This window comes from Phlebotomus argentipes, unplaced genomic scaffold (genome assembly GCF_947086385.1).
Source record: "Phlebotomus argentipes unplaced genomic scaffold, Phlebotomus argentipes genome assembly scaffold_18, whole genome shotgun sequence".
NCBI classification, from domain to species: domain Eukaryota; kingdom Metazoa; phylum Arthropoda; class Insecta; order Diptera; family Psychodidae; genus Phlebotomus; species Phlebotomus argentipes.
The window spans coordinates 17,457,284-17,470,677 of record NW_026776177.1 but is presented as its reverse complement, the minus strand read 5'-3'; the positions used below and the strand labels follow the sequence as shown (position 1 = coordinate 17,470,677).

The window sequence follows — 13,394 nt, the reverse complement described above, 5'->3', positions numbered from 1 at the left end:
TAGAAATAAAAAAGGAAATAAAATATATTTACTCTTCATTTAACTGCGGTGATGAGTGCGCTCCTTCAAGGGGAACTCCAAATTCATCCAATTGCTGAATATCAATTGAAAAGAAATCAATCATGTTGTAACTCTCACTCCAATCGATTACGAAATAATAAGTTAATGTGTCATAAATTTCAATTATTACACTTCTTGTGCTCTTCCGACTCTATATTCACTCATAAATCTCAATGAAATCAATATGTTGCATCAAAGAAATAAAGCAGTTCAATTTATGTGTCTTAGCGTGTGATTTAATACTTCCCGGCTCTCCTCGTTGTGAAATATTCGTTTTCTGCACCTCGTTTTTCCGATATTTCAATTATACAACCGAGGAAGCTCTTCTCATTGCAACTATACGTTGGAAAATGGAGTAAATTGAGAGATAACTTACGTTGGTAGACTGTGTTTGGTACGGCGAGACAGTGCGCAGGGAGATCTCCGTGGATTCCACCCCTAAAACCGCTCCCAATTTCACCACATACACGCCCGTCAAGCGCCTCAGCGATTGCAATCTCAGCCGGAGATCGGTGAGTCTGGAAGTAAGACTGAGATAATAGTATTTGGAGTACAGAGTGATAATGATATTCCCCAGGCGTAAAAATGCATGCGCAATGCCCACCTTGTGTATATCACAGCGGAGGACTCTTCAGAGCCAGACTCTGTGGATGCTTTGAGTAGCTGATCGGCGGCCTCCTGGAGACTCACCACGCGCGGCTCACAGCGCTCCAATTCACTCCTCAGATCGCGGAATCGGCGGAACTTCGTCAGCATGATTTCACGCGATACCGTGAGATCCACTGGCTCAGCCGCACGAATCTTCGCCTCTGTGGACTCAAGCCACGTGCACAATTCGTCGATGATGGAGTGGAACTCCTTGTTCCCCATTAGAGTCGTTTGGAGCGATGATTGCCACTTGGCTGCATTTTGGCAAACCTTCTCCCAGCGCTGATTATTCCTCTCGAGGCGCTCGCGCAGTTGCTCAGCCCGTTCCGTGTCCAGAGTGTGGGTGGCCAAGTGATCGCCCACGACATTCAGCGACGCCACGATACTCTTGTGACTGTTGAGATCCAATAGGAACTCGCGGTGGTCCTGGATTACGTCCTCCAAGTCACTTATGTTAGCCGGCGGGGACGTTTGGAGTCTCTGCGTGCCCTCGGCAAACTGAAGCCACTGCTCCAGACGCCACAGATCATTGTCAATCTGCTGCCAATTCTTCTGTGTGCACAAAGGACACGTCAATCGACCCAAGTCACTGAAAGACAAACAAATTTACACAATAAGCTATCTTTGAACTTAGGAAACAATTATATACATAAATCCTATAGTTGTCTAATGAGGGATCTGAGCCGTGATATACTCACTGTAAGCAATTGAAGCAATAATTAGGTGGAAAATTAAGTCTGCGTCCAATGAATGAGAGGGAATATGATCACAATTTATCTAGCATAAGATGCGAGTGTAACAAAATAGAAACTCACCTCAATTCCTGCAATTTCTGCTCCTTCGATCGCCAAAGAATCATAAGATTCTCATGTTTTGCCAGTAAATCCTTCACTTCTTCCACACTCGCCTCGTCATCTGTTGAGTTGCACTCCGTCTTCAGAAGCATACTCAAGTGTCTGATGAGCTCCACTGAAGACTCACAAGCTGCCACAATCTTGTTGGATTTTATGGTTCTCAAACTCTTTGCTTCAGTGTCATTCAGAGCTTTTTCAAGATTGGTCAGATTGTTCTTCATCTCTTTGATGGCAGACTTCAGTTCCATTATGTAGGCATCCTTAGCCGTGACGAATGTGAGAGTGTTGACTTGCACTGCAGAATCCTGCTCGAAAGTTAGCGTGTTCACTTGGACACTCTCATCCACTTCAGCCACGTACTTCTCGCGCAGACTCTCCAATCTCTGACTGATGTCGCGGTAGAGATTCTGGTATTCATCCACCATGGCTTGAATGGGCGCCACATCGGGCACTGTCTCCATCAGAGCAAGACCAAGTTTGTCCGCAGTTTCAAGGAGCTCAGAGCAATCCTTCAGTTCCTCCTCCACTGCAAGGATTTGTTGCGATTTGCTGGCAGACGCTTCTTCGGCAGGCAGTTGGTGCTCCGTTTGCGTGAGATGAGCGTCAATCTGGGTGAGATTTAGCACTGCTTTCTCGTGAGACTGCACAAACTTCCCATACAAACACAGGTCAGTCTGCAGTCTCTCGTGAAGAGCCATGAGAGCCGGCAACAGAGTGCTCCAGTCGTTCAGCACGATCGGCAAATCACCCAGCAACTCGTTTATATTGTTCGTATCCAGCGTATTGGAAGCCACAAGACCGTGATAGTTCTTCTCCTGAAGATGCCGTGCCGCTTCTCTCATCCGCACGTCCTCAATCTGCTCCCGCACAAACTCCACTCGCTCTGCCAACTCATCGCGCGGCACCTTCTCCCTCAGCAACTCATCCACGAGTCGCTTCTTCTCCAACACCCAATGTTTGTTCTCGTTGTCAAGTCTCTGCAATTCACCAAAGAGATTCCACATCGTGAGGATTTTGTTGCCACGCGCCGTAAGAAGACTGCACACATTGGCCCATCGATTCTCCACATTATTGATCGCCACAGACAAGGCACCAATATTGAAGTGGGACTTCCACGTATTGACATCCTTGAAGAGCATATCACAGAGATTCAGCACTTCAGCGAAGTTGATGCACTCCTTCTCCATTGCCTTCTGCAACTCATCGTGCTCTTGCCAGGACTTCCTGTGGGACGCCTCCGACAGATCGGCCAAATGCAGTGGCCTCGTCACCTCAGTCTCCATCTTGAACAGCCACGATCTCAGTTCCGCGATGCGAATCTCCAGACGCATCGTTGTCAGCCGGAGATCCTTCAGCTCATTTCCTCGCACCTTCGTGAGGTACTTCAACTTCTCCCATCGCTCAATAATGGTATTGAGTTTCTCCTGGATCTCCATGGCTTGCGCCTGGTTATCGGAGTCTGAGAACAGTGTGAGTAGTTGCCGTCCAGATGATAATACCCAGTCACGATCGCGCTCCTTGAAAGACATCTCCGTGGCTATCTCATTCTCAATATACCGCTGAATCTCTTCGGGTTCTCCCACGTACACAAACTGAGTGCCCATCTCTATTCTCTTCTCCAGATGATCCATCCAAGCACTGAGAACTGTGTACTTGTCATTGAACATCTTCCACAGAGACAACTTGTCCACGAGATTGTTGATGAAAGTGCCAAGCTGTTGGTTTAGGTCGCCCTGCTGTTGCCACAAGATCCACACAATCTGCCTCATGGACTTCAGGTCATACGGACTCACGCACTCCTTCATCTCCTCCAGCACCACTCCAATCTGCTCCAGATCTACACTCAACTTGTTCACATCAATCCTCCTTTCTCGCAGATCATTTATCTGCTGTTTGATGTTCTTGTCAGTCACCTGGTTCTTCTGACTCATTTCCGTGTAGAGCTTCTGGGTGGTTTGCAGTGAATCCTGCACATATGCCACCTTCTGCCTGTACACATTCTCCAAGTGGACTATGCGATTGACAAAGTCCAGCCACGTCTCGAGGGCGGCTTTGAGATTAGAAATCCGCTGGTTGACCGCCGCATGACCCATTTTAATCGACGTCCCAAGAGCGTCATCGCAGAACTTCAGCAAGACACCGTGTTGCTCTTTCAACTCCTTGGACTTCACCTCACCCTCATCCACTCGTCCCAGGATACTCTCCAGAGTCTGTCTAATCTTCGGCACTCGCCGCAGATTGAGATAGCTCAGCTGCATGCGTGTTCGACTCTGTTCCATATCTCTGAGCCACTCCAGCAATTCCGTCATCTCGCGATTGTACTTGTCCCACAGATTGATCCTCTCCTCCACTTCGGAATGTCTCATATTGAGCTTCTGCAGCACATCATTGTGGAGTCTCACCAGGTCAGTGAATCTCTCCGCCACGTGAGGTTTCACATTCATCTCGTACACATTCTTCTGACTCACCAGCAGATTCTGGTGCACTTCGCAAATGTGGCGATGATCTGAGAGGCTTGAGTAGTTCTGTGGAATGCTCGTGGCCAGGAATGTTTGCACGTGCCTCAAGTAGTCCTCCCAGAGTTTCAGCACGGCATCAATATCCTCATTTTGTATTAGGGTTGACGACAGTCTGTAATACTGCTGGAAAGTGTCCTTGAACAGCCTCTGCCAGATCTTCAGCACTTCCACAATGGATACATTAGTGGTAATGTTCTGCTCCAATTTCGTGCTGTGCATCTTCTGAAGCTGATTCTGCGTGCAGTTCAATTTCACCAGATGATTGCGAAGATTCAGTAAATGCTCTTCTGTGGCAATTTCTTCAGGAATGTCCTCAATAGCCTTCTGCGTCGCCTCCAACTGCTTCTGCGAGTCACGCACTTCCTTCTCCAACTCCACGGTTTGGCGCGCTTTCTTCTCCGCCTCATCCGCCAATACTGTTATTGCCTCCTTCATCGTCTCCAGCCGACTTCCCAGAGCCTCAACGTCCATCTCCAGCAAGTTCCCGGGCTCTAGTTCAATGTCGGAGGAGATTTGATCCACCATTTTACGAACTTCGGCCAAACGTTCCTTGTATAACGGAAGAGCATTGAGGCATTCCTGGAGGATAATGAAAAATTGGTATGTCAAACATGTTATCTGGAATGGCAATTACTCTCAGAAAGTCACCTTTATATACTGAAGATCACCGTTGGGATCCATTATCTTCACTTCGCCCTCCTTCTCGTCAACAAAGTTGTTCAATGCTTCTGTAGCATCTCTGTACTGTTGCCACAGACGAACAGCCCTCTGGTACTTATTGCACAGATCCGTGAGGTTCTGCGATGTCTCGTTCCATGCGTGGATTGTCTCTTGAACAGCCACCTCAATTTTATGTGCCACTTCTTCACTGCAAATCTCAATAAGTGGTTCTGATGAGCACTTCAAGTCCTCCAAGAGATCCTCATGATTGTCCAAATCTCCGTGAAGTCCCTGAAATCAAACAAAGACCGAGAGGATTACAAAACTGGTCTCACTTCTTCAGCACCCCACAAACTAATGAACACTCCTCAGATACAAGGGAAGATTTAATCAATATCATGCAACCCCAATTTGCATTTAATTGCAACTTTCAAGACGAACACTATCAGTTTAAAGTTGTGTAATTACCTGAAGTCGTTCCGTTGCCTTCACGAGACGCTCATAGTCCACTTGGCCATGCACCTTCAGCAACTCCACCATGTAGTCCGTCTGCTGAATGGACTGCTGCACTTGCTCCAGTTGCTTCTCGAAGGTCTTCCACAGGTGCAAAGCACCGCGGAGAGAACTCAGCACTTTCTCACACTTCGACTCGAGAAGCACATGGTCGTCCTGGAGCTGCGAAATGTCCCTCTCCAGCATCACGGGCGAAACTGAGATCTTCAGGCGCATGGGAAGGGTGTGAAGCAGTTGTCTCAGCTCCATTATGCCTTGCCAGTGGTTCTTGAGATCGCTGTGCACTCGCTGGCAGTCGTACAGGGCATTTTCCACAATCTCACTTCCCGAGAGATCAATGGCTTCGCACTGGTTCAGTGTTTCTCCCGCAGATTGCTGCAGGAGCCGCATTCGGATAATGCCGTGAGAGATTTTGTTCAGCTGATCCTGTAGCACAAGAGCTCCATCCAATTCCTCAGAGATTTGCATGGAAATCCGATGGGAGACACCAAAGAGGCGTCCAATTCGCTCAGAGTCAGATGATGAAGTCAGACCAATTCGGCCCAGTTCTGTCCCAACAATCACAACGCGACTGTTGAGAATCTGCATGCGTTCGATGTACAATTGCAGCTCATCCTGACTCTTGATGACACCTTTAGTGGTCGCCATGGATTTCTCCAATTCCTCCAGTTCCTTCTGCAGCAGTGACAACTTCTCATCTGTGGGCACATTGGATGCCGACATGCTGTCCACGATTGATTGCTGAATCTTCTGAATCTTTTCCTCCACATTGAGCCACTTGGACTCCAATCGCTCATGGAATTCCTTCTGCAGCAGCTCATCAGCTATTGGAACCACCTCGAGAGCTCTCTCGAGATTGCTTGTGGCGTCATTTTTGATTGAATTGTACAATTCAAACTCCGCCTTGATGTCCCAAAACAGACGCATATGCTCCAGTGGGTAATCTTTGAAGAACTTGGGAATTTCAATCTTCTCCAAATGATGCTCACTCGTTGTGATCCAATTCTCAATCTTGTCCGTGGTTGTCTCGTACAGAATCCAGTACTGACGGAACTTGAGGAGCTTCTTGAGATGTAGAGCAACATCTTCCTTCAACTTGAGTATCATGAACAGTTGCTCATTGCAGTCGTCCTCAACATTCGACGCCGACACGAGTTCTTGTAGTTTCACTGCCGTTGTGGTCAGCTGAACCAATTTGGCGTGATGATGTGCAATGTCTGAACTCAACGATTGGTACATGTTGATGTATTGGTCATAATCCGTGGAGGTGACATCTGAGAGATCAGGGATTCTCTGCTGAGCGATCTGCAGCCACTGCTTCTCCTCTTTCATTCCACGCTCCAGCACCGTCCATCGGGATGCCGCCATTGACAGTCTCTGGGCACGGTCGGAAGCCTTGTCCAGGATCGTCGTGGCGCTCTCGTGCAGTGTCTGATGCAACTGAGAATGCTTTTCTCTCGTCACTGGATCTAAGTTCATCTCCAGCGACTCGAGAATAGCTCGACAGTGGCTGAGATTGACGAAGAATTTCCTGTGCTTTTGAATTTCATTCTGCAGATTATCCAGATTGTTTGTAGTAATCTGACTTTCGACCAGAGAATCGGCGATGAGAATGATCTTGGCAAATTCCTTCAGTGTTTGCTCATACTCCTGAGCCAAGTTCACCAGCTGATTGAGACGATTCCTTTCAATATTGATACTCCCCTCAAGATTCGCCACCATTTCTCGGCACATGAAAATCTGCTCAGGAGTTTCCTTCTCCGGGAAATCTCTCTCAAGACCACGAGCCACATAAATTAGTCTCTGAACCTCCTTTCCAAAGGCCCGATTAATGTCATCAAACTCATCCAGGAGATGAAGTTTCTTGTCCAGGCCCATCTCTTCAGACACAATGCGATCCAAGTTGTTCCTCAACTGCTGAATGTTGAGCTGCAATTCATCGACATTCATTTGATACTCACTGAAGCGCCGGAAGTCTTCCTGCACCTGAATTTCACTGGACTGAGTCACATTGTCAATTGCCCTGAGATGATCAACAATCACATTTACACACTGCACCATGTTATCACTCTCCACATCCTGCATAGGCTGCTCCAGATCTGCTCTGAGATGTTCCACATAATTTTGAATGCATTCCAGCTCATTGCGGAGCTCATTGAACTCCCCAATTCGCTTCTCTGTTGGTCCAGAAGACGCAGACTGGCGCGTCACATAGACCCTGTACTCAATTGTCTCCAACCAGATTGAAATCTTTTCGAAGATTATGGTTACAGTTCTTTGGATCACTTGTGAATCCTGGCGCTGAATGGCATTTCTCAGTTCCAGAAGATCTTCTTGCAGAGCCTCTAGGCGTTCTTCTGCCGGTTCTTCTGTCAGAGACTCTCCGAGAGTAGCCAAATGGAGTACATTACTGAGTGGAGATTCCCTGGCTTCTTGGGCCATTCGTAATCTGCCCTCCAGCAATCTCTCTACCTTTCTCTGCTCCTCCTTAGCATCAGGCTCATCGAATAACTCATCCACAACTGTTTTCTTTGTCAGAGAAATGGTCACAGTTTTCGGCTTAGTTGGTTCCTCACTCGAGGGAATCTCCACGATTTCATGGAAACTTCTCGGACCATCATCGTCCTCAAGATCGAACGTTCGCGTGACTTCAACTGAAAAGTTATCCGGAATCTTCTGTGGTTGTTCACCCTCAGGATAGATCAAGGATGCTTTCACGTGGATCTCATATGGTTCACTGGTAGTGGTGGAAAGAGAGGAATCATCTGGAACCTCAGGAGAAGGAGCAATAGCGGCTGGAACTTCAGGAGTTGTCTGAACTGTTGCCTCCTGAATCGTCACAGTTTCTGTGTTGGTCTCTTGAGTGGCTGTGGGTGTAGGAATTCCGGCGACAATCTCTTCAACAATCCTGGCAGCAATCCTGTTAACGTCCTCTTCAGTGCTGACCACTTCCTTAGGACGATGTTCAGGAGACTCCATTGGAGATGTTTGCAAATTCTGCTCACGAGTATCCAGAATAACTGTTTGCGAAGTACTATCAGACGTCTCAACAATGGGCTGTGGTTCCACTTTCTCCTCAAATACCACAGGTTCTGTTTGAATTTCTTCTGAAGTCACCTCTGGTTTGACTATCACCACTGGCTCCTCATCAGACATCTTCACTGGCGTCGTTTGAATCTCCACCTCAGTGGACTCAATTACAATTGTCTGAGATTCAGTTTCTTGATGGTCAGGTTCTGGTTCTGGGCTCGTTTGCTGGGAAATTTCTGTAACTGGCTGTTGAGGAGTTGGCGATGTTTGTACAGAGTGTTCCTCCTGAATCACAGCCTCCTTCGGAGCACTCAGGCGAGGAGCTTCCTCTCGAGATACCTCCTCATATGGCAAGGAAGTTTGCTGCTCACTCTCCTCCACATACATTGTGTCTATCACAGGTACAGTCGTTACCAATTCACTTGGCATGGGCTTCAAGTCATCCGGAGGCGGTGATTGAATGACCGATTCCTCCATGATTCTCACTGAATCAGCCTCAGAGTACTCAGAAATACTGGCGTATGACTCGTCCGGGGTGATTTCTCGCTCTACTCCCTGCTGCACGGATGACTTCTCTTGCTCTGTGGACTTTGGTTCACTATGAACAGATTCTTTCTCGTCAGCAGACTTGGACACTTCACTGGATTCATCATCTTTTGCCTTTATCTTCTGCTTTTTCTTTTTCTTTCGCTTACTCTTGCGACTCTCCTCATTGACATCATCGACAGTCACATCTTCGGGCTCGTAGCCAGTTTGACGAACTTCCTGCTCATCACTGCCAGATAATTTCTCATGCACCTCAATCACCACCTTCTCTGGAATGATTTTCTCTACTGGAGTGGAAATCTTCGGAGATTCAATTGGTTGGGCCACCAAGGAGACCTCTTCTGTTAGGTTTACATTGATTTTTGTGTGCTCACTCGGATCCATTTTCATATCCACGATGAGCATGCTCTCAGCTTGTGATGTCAGCGATGGGAGGGTGACCTTTATCCTTGTTCTCTCCGCCTCGTCGTCAGCACGAGTGGGTTTCGCTGGTTCAGTGACCTTTTCTGAAGGCTCTGAGGGTGTTGACGGTTCAGATGGAGAAGGCTGTTGAGTTTCAACAACCTCTGCAACTGCTTTCAGTTCATCAATCACAGGCTTTTCGGTGATTTCCAAGGATTTCTCCTCAGGATGCTTCTCTACCGTCTCAATGACATGCTCAACTTCCGTCACAGACACGCCATATCGTTGTAAATCAACATCGGCCCCAATGTCTGGATTGGTCGGCCAAATGCCATCCGTTGTGTGATCGATTGCTATCTGAGTGTCGTCACCAATGGAGATTTTATCTAATAAATGTACGGGAATTTCGTCAGTTTTAATCGTTGTGGGCCAAATTTCTTGAATATCTGTGAGGATTAGTTCTTTCTGTGCAGGGATGCCCTCCACCGGTTGCTCAGGCGCTGTCTGAGTAATTTCTAGTGTTTCTTGAACAAGTGGCGATGGAAGTGCCGCAGATTCTTCAACTGTCTTTTCTTCTTCTTCTTCTTTTCCATCTCTTACATCTTCTTTTTCTGCAATTTCAACATTTGGTTGAATTACATCTACGTGTGCAGTTGAAGGTAGCAAATCTACTGGTGCAGAAAGTGATTCTAATACCTGACGATCTTCTTCACCTTTATTTTTATCGTCACTGCCACTTGTATCTCTGCTACTCTCCTTCGACTTCACCTCCTTTGGTGACACACTCTCAGGCTGCACGATTTCATATGTGACCTCATCCTTTTCCTCCACAACAGGCTCTTCGATAACATATTCATCAACTCCACTAGTCAGATTGATGTTGACATTGGGAAGTTCTTCCTCACTGATTTCAACCTCTTCGGGCTCCTCAACAACTTCCTCTGTCACATGTTCCTTCCCATCAATTATGGTCACCTTCTTTATGATTTTCTTAGTCTTGCGGACAATCTTTCTCGTCACATGCTGCACTATTGTCTGTATAGTGGATGTTCCCGCTTGTTCAAGAGCAGCCAAGTTTTCTGGAAGAGCATCTTCCTGTCCAGGAGCAAGTGGAATTTCCTCTACTGTAATCTCTTCCTGCACCTGAGGAATACTCTCAGCTCCCACAGTTACTGATTGAGTGATAATTTCCCGCTGAACTCGGGTTCTCTTCACTTTCTTCACTATGATCCTCTTCGTCCCGTCAGAATCCACTACAACTTCCGTTGTCGTTTCATCTGGCTCCACAAAGGTGGTCTCAAATGATTGTGGAACATTCCTCAGCACCAACTCGGACGTTCTTGGCCCACCTCCAGGCTGTGTCTGATTGAACTTCGCCTCCACGAGAACATCCGATGGACGCTCATCCTTGGAAATGGGTTGATTGAGTTGATTATCAATCTTGAATGTCTCCTTCTCCTCATCAGATGTGTGCAGAACTGTGATGTTGTCAGTGGGACGACGTTCATCCTGTGTCTGGACAAATGTTGTCTGAGTATCTCGTGGTGCGCTTTCTAACAGCGGGAAACTCGTCTGAGTCTCATCATCCTGAATCTTCTCCTCTCTCACACTCGTCTGCGTCTCAATGGTCATCCTCTGCACATCCGGTTCCTCCTCTGGCATCGACATGGACTCGAGTGTATCCTTATCATCCTCCTTCTTGCCCCTCACCAGCTCATCCTCTCTCGTTTTCAGTTTCGCAATGTAATTTAGTGTTGATTGCTTCCTTGTCTCCAGAAGAGTGAGAATTATGGTGAATTGCTCAGTCAAGGTTGTTGCTAATTTCCTCACGTGCTCCTGCGACTGCATCTCTTGGCACTTATCACGAATCTTCTGCAATCTCTGCTCCTTACTCGTGATATCCTCAATCAATTGCAGCTGATCAGCCACAATTTCCTGCACTCCTTCAACTGTATTTATCTCCTGATCAGTCTTTGTTGATGGAATTTGAATGGACAACAGCCAATTCTCAATCTCTTGTTGCAACTGACTATACTTCTTCAGCTCCAATTGACGCATTTGCTGCTGATTTATAGCATCCTGTGAATAAATTGCGGAAAATCAAATTATCGAAGAGTCAAGATTAATTATAGAAATACTACCTCAACAAGTGAAAATGCCTTTGTGGCTCTTGCAACCAATTTCTCAATCTTGCTGTCAATTGTCGTGAGAGCTTTGTCCACATCCTGATCAGGTTCCTCTATGGAAACATTCTCTTTGATAACAGTTGCTTCACTGTCGTGAGTCTTAAGCGCCTCTAGGATATCTCTCAACTTCTCCAGCATCTTCGTCAAGTCCTCATTGGACAAATTCACGAGATCTCTCTCAGTACTTGCAATTGAAGCCAGCAACTGATCAATTTCTCTTGTCACAGCATCCTGTCCATTGAGAAAAGCATCAAGTAAGTAACACGAAATAGATTGATCAAAGGGATTTTGTAAATCATTAAAATGACTCTGAATTACATATGACACATTACAGGAAACATGCACAAAACTTTGGTTTATGTCAATTTTGAATTTCAGTCTACATATATTCGCCAAATCAGTTTCTCAGCCAAATTTTGGTTTTGATTAGTATAAAACAAAACTCTCAAATATATAATTTCGAAGTGGATTAGCACAATGGGAATTTAGTCAAATTAAAATACAGACTCGAATACAATTCTTCGCATATAAAGTATTGGTCAAAATTACAGTCAGTTTCTTGCATTTGCATTAATGGGAAATGCAAAAATGTATATGTAGCCAATGATGAACTTTTGTAACTGACATAGAAACGCTTTAATGGCCTTAACTATATGTAAAACACAGCTAAATAAAGCCGAACGTGGTACGCAAAAACATTCTCTCATTCTATAAATAACAGTCAAATCGCAGAAGATAAATTGAACTTAATGCTCTGTATAAAATGTTGAGAGTAAATATCATGATGACATACAATGGATTTAAAATTAGCTTCAATAAATGTTCATTTGGCTTTTAAATGCTACAAGTGATTCCTCGCTGAAACTGAATGTAATTTTCCTTCACAAAATCATCTAATTTCTTGGGGAGTATTTATCAGGGCAGATATTAAAGGGGAGTACTATAAGATATTTCGCTTATTGGTACGTAATCGATTAAATAAAAAAAATAAACTTAATGTGGTAAAATAGCTTTTGCACAAGAGACATGACTTCACCTTCTTGTTCAACTGAACGGAGTTGTCTGACGGTTCGGTCACTACTAAAGGCTCAGTACTGTGTGCGATGATACGATCAGAGATTCCTGTATTGGGCGGCAGGAAGAGGTCTGGGGGACTCTCAAGGATGGGCGTTTGGACGGGACTGGGTGGAGGAGTTTGGGTAATGTTAGTAGATTCCAATTGGATTGGGTGTTGTTCACTTTCGTGTGCCGTCTCCGGATAATCACCGATACTCTCAATGCTCAGATATGTGCTTTCCCCTCTCCATTTGCCACCACCCGGCAAATCGCAAAGGTCCCTTGTGTCCCGTGAAGACACTCGAGTGTCTATATTAACTACCAGTGGTACCGGAGAATCTGACTTGTGACTCTCTCTATCCTCATCGTCATCATCGTCCTTTCGCTCTTTCACCGACTCATCAACATCAACGGAAACCTCTCTCTCTGGGCGCTCGTGACTTAATAACGTTTGCCACAAACGCTCAGCGTCGGACAATGAGAATATATCAGGTAAGGAAGACAAATCTTGTGCCAAGTTGCGCTTCAATTGCATATCACTATCATCTTTGGGAGGAATTTGCTGCTGAACAATAAATGCTTTTTCAGCATCGTTATAGAGATATTTGTTCGGCCAGAAATTAGTGTCCAACTGTACATTTGAAGTCCATATTTCTTGCAGAATATCATCATATAAAATTTCCTCAGGATTAGCTAATCCTTCCATCACAGCACTCACACTGACCGCTTCAGGAGGATATGAAAGCATTGCCTTCTCAGGTTCCTCTTCATCTGACATCACCATTTCGTCAACAATCATCCAATCATCAGAAGTATCAGCCATAGGTAATCCAGCATATGCCTTCTTATCAACAACAGGCTCAAGAACCTTTGAGACAATTTCAACCTCTTCCATTGAGCGATCATTTTCCTTCGCTGAG

General features: G+C 45.8%; 1 protein-coding gene across 1 annotated transcript in view; it reads right to left on the bottom strand.

Moving 5' to 3' along the window:
* Window positions 1–13,394, bottom strand: part of LOC132259053 (muscle-specific protein 300 kDa-like) — a 63,130-nt gene that overhangs the window by 1,200 nt on the left and 48,536 nt on the right. The window contains 7 exon segments of the mRNA XM_059756599.1: window positions 33–94; window positions 437–578; window positions 665–1,297; window positions 1,524–4,660; window positions 4,730–5,032; window positions 5,210–11,311; window positions 11,374–11,649. Of these exon segments, the coding sequence (XP_059612582.1) occupies window positions 33–94; window positions 437–578; window positions 665–1,297; window positions 1,524–4,660; window positions 4,730–5,032; window positions 5,210–11,311; window positions 11,374–11,649 (10,655 nt within the window).